Genomic DNA, 9,049 nt, shown 5'->3' on the forward strand with positions numbered 1-9,049 from the left:
TACTTGGCGATAGACGCGAATATGGAACTGGCCGAGGAGGAGGACGCCTTCGACGTGTTTGGCTATTTGAAAAAGTTGCGGCAAAGTAGAAGAGGACTTATCGAGAACTTGGTAAATTCGCGATATTCGTATTTTCATTTTCAATTCTGTTCATAGAAAGGAAAGATATCGTTTAAACTTTCTTTTCCACGTGAAGTTTTATTAATTATATAATTTTAAATATTGTCGAATATATTAAATATAATAAAAATTTAAAAATTCTTATTTAATTTGAAATAAGTTTTTACGAATACAGATTTTCTTCTCGTCTAAGATTAAAAATTCCATATTGCTGTAAAAATAAGAAATATCAAAAGAAAGAGAAAAGAAAAATAAAAGATCCATCCAATCATGAATCGTGATAAAGATTATATAATCTTTTTTACGATATTATTATGCAGGAACAATATAAATTCGTATACGATACGCTGGAGGAGTTCGTGGTGTGCGGTACCTCGTGGTTTCCGGTCTCGGAACTGTCGCAGCGTCTCAAGCAGAAAAGTATAAAAAACCCAATAACTAAGATGAATGAATATCAACGGGAGTATCAGCAAATTTGTAAGCAAACGCCGCGTTTTACGATCGGGGATTGCGCCGGGGGCCACAGAGCCGATAACAGAGAAAAGAACAGGGATGTGTTGGTCGTGCCGCGTAAGTTTCCGTATATAGAACATCATCAATGTATGAATGTTTCTTTGATAAAGAAAAAAAAGAAAAAAGAAAAAAAGAAAAAAAAATAGTAATCGGAGTAAAAAAAAAAATTGGAGTGTTTGTAAATATTTGCTTATCATGAATATGCGGATAATGGAAAATGGAGGCCGCATATTTTTTGTTTCTAAATTTTTATCTATATTTTTTTTAGGGATGTTTACAAAAAGTATTGAATTTTATCTTTTCCGTGTATATTATTATTCATATTTTGGAAATTATATTTTATATTTTGGAAATTTTAAAATATTTTCTTTTCATATTATAAGGAATATAAATTATTAGTCGTGATATGTAAATATTTCTTGTATTATGTGCATGTGTATAAATGATAGATGTTGTATCTATCGCACATCGATCATATTTTATTCATGAAATAATATTTTTCACTTTAGCTGACAACTTTCGACCATACCTCACCAGCTTCCAGGGTAACAGTTACACAGATTATATAAATGCTGTATTTGTAGATGTAAGTTTGGAATTTATATTCGTTTCATGTTAACTATTCTTTTCTTTCTTAACCAATTAATTCATCTCTCTTAAAAAAGATATATTAATTTCTATTTATAAATTTTTTCACTGATTGATTTGAAACTAATTAATCATTAATTAATCATTAATTGACTGAGAAATAAATCATTCAAAATTTTTGCACATCGATTTTTATATATTTCAATTTTTTAAATCAATCTGGAATCTCTATATATCTTATGTTAATAATAGAAGACTTTTTCCTTACATTTATCCTTATTAAAGTATTTCTTCATTCATTTCTTACAAATTCATAACAAATTGCTAACTTTTACAAAAAAAAATTCTTATTTCTTCTATTTCAAATTGTATCCCATCAACTGCATATGTTTGAAACTTTTAACCACATCACCATGTAGTAGAAGATCCCTTCCTTGATTCTTATTCCACGAACATGTAACAAGATGTTCGTCTTTTTTCTAAATGAGCATTCTTGACAGGGTTACACGAAGCCCAGGGAATATATCGTGACTGAATGGCCTCTTCGACACACGTGCGGCGAGTTCTGGTCCTTAGTTTACGACTACGAGTGTGCCGCTGTAGTAGTACTATGTGTACCACCGCCAGGCTCCACCAATTTTCCCAGCTTTTGGCCCGAAGGAAAGCATTCGAAGAAATACGGTCCTGTGTTCACGATTGATCACATCAGTCACAATCATTACACGAATATCAAGACCTGGGTAAGAAACAATATTTTTTTTTTTAAAGTTTTTTGGTTTAAATTTAAGAAATTAATTATATAATATATAATAATATATAATAATATATAATAATATATAAAAATTATATAAAAGTATTTTTTATAGTTTTAATTTTATTAATTATCTGTAATTATTTATATTACTATTGGAAATGTATTATTATTATTAGATTATGGATGTATGGATGTATTAAATTTTTTTATTATAATACAATTTAAAAAATGAAGTTATAATTATATTTTGAATGTGTATAATATATGTATCATATCATATTTTTGTATATATTCAAATTTTACATAAATTCATAAACGTCCATATTTAAAACATTTTCAAAGAAATCTTCTTCATAGTTTACAAAAACATAGTTTTTTCTCTCAAGAATTATAGCGAGAAAATTCTATATGAATTTATATACTATTATTCTATAAAAGATACGATAATGCATTTTTAATTTAAAAATTTACATTTCATCATCATTCTAAAGAGAATTAAGATTAAATTTTCATATTTTTACTCAAATTTCATAACATGATAATAATCATCATGCATATTACAAGAAGAATTTCACAAAATAAATACGTGTTCACAGATTTTTAGGATAAATAAAAAGATCGTGTCGTTGACCGAATTAATGGCAGGCGTGAAGGCTCCACCGAAGACAGTTCAACTGTTCCAATTGACTTGTTGGCCAATGGGTCACAAGGTTCCGACATCGACGAACAGTCTGGTCGAGCTGATGAATATGGTGGAGAGGTGGAGGCAACGGACTGATTATGGACCGGTCGCTGTGGTCTCCCCGGATGGCAGAAGTCGTTGTGGCGTATATTGTGCCGCAAACGCGTGTATAGAGCAGGTGATACAACACGGGGAAGTGGACATTTTCCAGGCAGTTAAAACCGTGCGCAGGCACAGGCCTCAACTCGTTGAGAACATGGTGAGTAGTTAAGGAGGAATAAATAGAGGAACCCGTATATACTAGTATATACTTGTAATTACTGGAACTATGAACTTCTGAGAATGGTTTCCTTGAAATTAGACACAGGATATTACTTGCAATTTATAATCTACTACAATCAAATTTCTTTTCACCTTATTCTAATCGTTTAACGAACCGAATTTTTACATCAAAATTGATATTTTTTTATTTAATTAGTCCAGCAAAAATTAATACATCAAAAAGAGAGTCGCCATCTGCAATAATTTGAAAATAACTTTGTAACACATTGCGCGATGAAAATACAAAATGAAAAGTAGTCCCAAACAATTTTATTAAATTGAACAAGAGAGAAACTCCTCTCATAACATTCCCTAAATATCTTCCAGACCGAGTACAAATATTGTTACGATCTGGTGTTGCACTACGTGCTACACTACCTGAACAAGGACATGAACGAGAAAAAGTGAGAAAGCGAGTTGAGGGACGAGCTGTGGTTCATCGAGTTCGGCCGCGGGGCGGCGCTGCCGTTGACTCCGGAGGAAGCCCCGGTTGATGGCGAACCTATGGTCCCGTGCGCCCAAGGTCGCGTCATAGTGGAGACAGCGCGGCCAGCTTTACCGTACTTCGCCACATGCACCAGCTACCGTCGCCAGGTGCCAAGTACCAGCACACCGAACGAGATAGCTGCCAGTGTTTCCGGCACGTCGTCGAGCACCACACAAACGGACCAATCGACCGGTTCTAGCGGCAACAGGGGCGCCATCAGCAAGAACGCGTTGTTTTCGGCTCACAGTATCGCGGCAAGGCCGGAAGACCTAGGTGTAATACCCTGGCACTTCGAGGATTACACGACTATCGATTCCTCGCCGGGACTCGTAGGCGATCGGAGCTCGTACCCCTCGTACCCGCGCATGGACACGGAAATGAAGCCTGACGCCACGTCCACGAGGAACAGCAGCATCGAGAGTGAGCTACCACGACCGTCCACGATAAGCGCCGCGCCCAGGAAAGCGTACATGGATCTGAGAGACGCCATTGCCCTGCTGGACGAAACGTGTCCGAATCAGGAGCCCAGCCCGTCCCTCACGCCGAGGACACCGAGGACACCGTTGACGCCACACCCGAGGAACAAGAGGGCGAGATCGAAGAGCAGCGACAACTCGTCCAGCTACAGCAACGAACGGCTGAACGATCGATCGTTCGAGAAAGAGGGCAAAGAGAAGAAGCGACCGTTCCTGAAGAAGATCGGCATCTCGAAGACGGAGGACAAACCGTTTCTGGCGAAGCTGGCGCCTAAGATTATCGGCAAACCTTATTTGGAGAAGATAGGACCTAGCAAAGCGGTTGAGAAGCCGTTCTTGGATAAGATTGGATCGTCGAAGACGTTGGACAAGTTCACGTTCGAGACTCCGCGTTACGAGAGGAGGGTCGAAACGTGGAATGAAACGTGTATGGAAGATACGGGAAAGGTTGAAGAAGAGGTAAAACCGGAGGAAAGGAGGGGTATTCAGAAGAGTACGAGGTTGGAGCAGTCGTTTGATATTCAACGAAGAAAGTCTGGAAAGGGTCCTTTGTTGAAGATGTATTCTTTCGAGACCGAGGACTTAGACTCGACCGTTCAAGTGAAGGACAATCGAGATCCTCTTCGAGGCGCCTCTCTGGACGACGTTCTGGATTCTGGGCCTAGCTCTTTGCCATTGGAGATCACTGCGACGAACGAATCACCGAAACCAGAAACGAAGGAACGAGTTAGCAACGGCGCTGAATTGCTCAAGTGTCGCGTCACGACCAGCGAGGAGATCATCTTTACGAATACTAGCGTTGGTTCTGACAAGGAGCCTAATAGTTGGGGAAATTCGCCGAAGAAGAAGTGGCAATTCAAGAGAGACTCGTCGACACCGAAAACGCCCGCGCATCGGAAAGTGATCCAAAGCTCTCAGAACATTGATCAGAGTCAAGATAGTATTCCCAATTCGCCAATGAAACGTCCTATTTCATCCGTTCTTACTGGTCAAGATGATTCACAGGCTGACTCCTCAGAGAAGAACATTTATTCTCCATTGAAGACTAGAAGGCAGACGTACGAAGACTTGTTAGACAGAAATGGTAAAGTTCAAGATGAAAAAGTAGGGAAACAAGCGCAGTTCGAGAGACGAGGCATCTCCTCGGATAATCTTTTGTCCAAGGATCGTTCCGTTACCTCCATTGGATATCAAGAGAGTAATCAGATTGAGAAAACCAGAGAAGCATCGTCGGAGGACTATCTGGCGCATAAGATTGGCCAAGAGTACACGAGGGAAACGTTTAAACAACTTCAGGATAAGTTTAGGTACCATGAAATACCCACTGAAACGTATGCGGACTTCAAAAGACGCACGAGAGGTAGTGTTCAAAGTATAATTGGAAGGCAACAAGAACGATTGAAGATAAATAACATCGTGTCAGATATTCGTGACGAAAGTTGCAAAGACACTGCGTTGAAAACAGAGGAAGAATCGGTAAGCTCGACTCCCGTCAAGATGGAAACGGATTCGACTTCTGACGACAAGAACGAGATAGTACGAGTCCATACAGTCAGATCGGTATTGAAGAAACAGCAAGGTATAGACCAGCCTAGTGATCAAGAATTGGATACCAATTCGTCTATAAGACGACCAAAGAGAAGGATTTTCCACGAACCGTCCCAGGAGACGATGGACTTGTTGACCGAACTGAGAAAAGTGAAGAGTTTGTTGAAAACTCCATCGTGGGAGAAGGATCTCGAGCTGGACAAAAAACCGGTGCGACAGCCTAAGCGTATTTTGTTAACCGACAAGGAATTCTGTCTGTCTGTTGAGCGGGAGAATAGTATTCGCCGTCCATCAAAGGTAATCAATTCGCTGCAGAAAACGGAGGAAGGACAATTGGATGGGAAGCAAGAAGATCAAGAGAAAGAGGAACAGAGAGAAGAGGAAAGTGACGAATCTGATAGGAAAATTCCTGGCCCGGCTCTGTTCGAAAAAAAGTGTTTATCATTGGACTATGCCGATGACGAGAAACCACAGAAATCGGAGGCTAGAGCTATTTCTTTGGCTTCAACCAGGAATTTGCCTTCAGAGACCGAGGAAATGATCGATTACTCGGACTTGACGTTGATATGCGACTCGAAAAGCTATTCGTCGGACGTGTTCAACACCCCAACGGATGAAATAAACGAGAAGGAGCGCGACAACGACTTGGAGAGAAACGTTCCGAAGGAGATGAATCAGAATCACTGCGTCGAGGTCGATATCGCGATTCCTATCGATCAGAGGGCGAGCAGTCCGAAGGATAGGGTGCAAATTCAAGGGAGGACTAGCGATCTTTACGAGATTATATCCCCCAGATCAACGCCTTTCCGAGTGAAAAAGAGGCTCGGGAAGATCTCTGTCGAGGAGACAGTCAAGCCGGAGAGTTTCACCCTAGGTTCTAAGGTCGACTGCCGATCCACCGTTGCCCAGAAACGGACCAAGTGCTTCCCTTTATAACGCACGCCGACCTGCCAGTGGGCGAAACGCTCTCTGACGATGTTCAGTGTTTGTCTTCACTCTGAAGGAAATTTGAGGCGAGAATAATGGCAAATCTGTCGATCGCATTTAACTCTTCTGATAAGATTGATCGGTGCTCGAGGTGATCGTAGAATCGTGAATTGGAACTGTATGGGATGGTCAGAATCAGAGGGGTTAACACAATTGGTCTGGTTTACTGCCACGCCTTTATCCTCGCCCTCTATTTCTGTCAGGGCGAAATTGGCAACCAATATTCGCAGTTGTTCTTGGGGATAATTATCTAATTCAATTTTTGATTTCTCTTTTATTTATCAACAAAACACAAGATAAGAAGATTATGTTTCTTTATCAAATTTAAAAGAAAAGTTATTTTTACTTTGTAACAAATTCGGAACGTTCGTTTTCTCCAAGATCCGAGCAATTTGCCACTTTCCAACGTCAAGAGAAATAAGATTTCCTTCAGATCGAGAGTCATCAATGGTTCACACTCACGCAGATAATATTCTAAAACGCATCCCGACCACTTTTTACGACGTTTCGCGATAGGAAACGGTTCGAAGAAAGCTCGACAGATCGATGCGAATTTTACCACACGGTGTATTATATCCGAACATCCGACAACGACGAAACGGGTCGCGCGCACACTTCTGCCTGTCGAGCAGTGCCTTGTTCGTGGATATATTTATTTAGACAAAAAGAGAAAAACCAAAAAAACGAAGAAAATTAAGCGAAAGAATTGCGAAAAATCCTATCGAATGATACTTAAGTAGAAATGAAAAAAAGAAAAAAAAACAAAAAAAATATATAATATATATTCCGACTGCGGGCCGGATTTTCTGAATGGGTCCACGGAGTTGCGCTTTCAATCACGCGAATCACAAATATTCTTCGATAGTTTTCCCCATAAAAACAAACTTTTGCCGAGTTTTCAAAATCGACGACACATAACTTAAAAATCAGAATGACACGGCATTTTTACTCGTCTCACACTTCACTGTCCGCCATATTTATGCGCATGCGTTCTTGAACGTATTAGCGTCACGTGATCTTTTAATCCTTTAATCCTTTTCCATATTTCGCACTATTTTACCAGGAAAATTTTTTTGATGGAGAAATCCACATGATCTAATAAAAGATAATAAAAATAAGGGACGATCATAAAAAAAGACTAAAAAAACTCGCGAGAGAGTGCAACTCCCACGCTTGCCAAGCCTATTCCCTGTTCGGCGAAGCGCGTGACGTTTTAACGACACAAAAAAACGTAATATAATATATCGAAGAATAACAGATTGTTACGTTCCTCTTATAATTTTTTAGAGGTAGATAGGGTTGATAAACACACTCAATGGAATAATACGGAAAGTAAAGAAATATAAATGTAGATATATAAATATATATATACATATACAGATACATGTAAGGAGAAATGGTACTTAGAATACTATCGTTACTCCGATGAAATATTTGTACGTATTCTACTATATACATATATGACTATTAGAGATTAAAGCGAGTTGGTATATATGATATGATATATATATATATATATTTATACATGCATACGCGTATACACCAGGTGACAAGTATACAAGCGTATGTGTACCTAAATAGGTGTACTTGTACGAATCCTATAGTTGACGAAATGTGCCAAACAAAGATACGATTTATTGTATGTTATGAAGTTACTTTTATATATATTTATACAGAGAGTTTTTTTTCTGTAAAGTGTATAACACCCCGGATTGAAGATTCTTAGCATATTCTAAGTAGAGAAACTTTGTCAATGTGTTACACCATTTTGTCTAATCAATATACAGGATAATCCATATTATGATCATTTCAAGTATTATTGTTATTAATAGAAAAAAAAATTATATATCAGAATAAAAATTTACACATTATTTAAAAATTAATACAATTGATATAGATTAAAGTATTTTTAAAAATTATTCAATCAATGTAAATTTAAAAATTGTTATATTTAAAAAATTTAGTTATGATTAATCTTTAATCTCTATATGAAAGGATATTTATACCTTTCAAATTTTATATATATATTGTAAAAAATTATTAAAAATTTTACGTTTTTATTTATCAAAAATATAAAAAGTATATACAGAATGATTATGATCAATGGATTATCCTGTATAGATTTTAGATCAATATACATATTTACATATATATATATATATATAAACGAATGTGTATGTGAGTAGAATAATAAGAGAACAGAAAATTCGCGCAGTATTGTAGAACAGTAATGTCAAAGCTCAATAGCGTCTTCGATTCGAGGAATTATAAATTTTTTTTAAAAAAACGCTCTGTATTACGTGTGCGCGGTTTTGTCCACGCGATTATAGATGTGTAAGTGTGGGTGTCGCGCGCACACGTGACTTGTCCATTGCACAGGTGAAGGTGCGCGTGCAGATTACGTGTATACATTCGTATATATGAATAGATATCGTTTATGTATATTTTCACGCATGCACACTGACCGATTATAATTTTAATTATAAAAGATCATGATCCATTTGTGATACTGTTGTTTCTCAATGAATTTTTATTTTTTTTTTTTTTTTTTTTTTAACAATTAACTTCGAAAT

At 37.6% G+C, this 9,049-nt stretch overlaps 1 protein-coding gene across 2 annotated transcripts in view; it reads left to right on the forward strand.

Annotated features, from left to right (window-relative positions):
* The window catches only part of LOC102673240 (receptor-type tyrosine-protein phosphatase kappa), a 107,600-nt gene extending 100,841 nt beyond the window's left edge, over positions 1 to 6,759 (forward strand). Inside the window, exons 9-14 of one of the 2 annotated variants that reach the window (XM_006613057.2) lie at positions 1 to 111; positions 441 to 690; positions 1,143 to 1,219; positions 1,722 to 1,961; positions 2,572 to 2,916; positions 3,306 to 3,650. The exon at positions 1 to 111 is cut by the window's left edge and continues 24 nt beyond it. In XM_006613057.2, coding sequence (XP_006613120.1) covers positions 1 to 111; positions 441 to 690; positions 1,143 to 1,219; positions 1,722 to 1,961; positions 2,572 to 2,916; positions 3,306 to 3,386 — 1,104 coding nt within the window. In that variant the 3' untranslated portion in view covers positions 3,387 to 3,650. Of the gene's footprint in view, positions 112 to 440; positions 691 to 1,142; positions 1,220 to 1,721; positions 1,962 to 2,571; positions 2,917 to 3,305 lie in introns of those variants that run through there. The other variant, XM_031509191.1, reaches the window with a different exon arrangement.
* Positions 6,760 to 9,049: the final 2,290 nt, after the last annotated feature.

Source organism: Apis dorsata, unplaced genomic scaffold, assembly GCF_000469605.1.
Source record: "Apis dorsata unplaced genomic scaffold, Apis dorsata 1.3 scaffold_132, whole genome shotgun sequence".
Classification (NCBI taxonomy): Eukaryota; Metazoa; Arthropoda; class Insecta; order Hymenoptera; family Apidae; genus Apis; species Apis dorsata.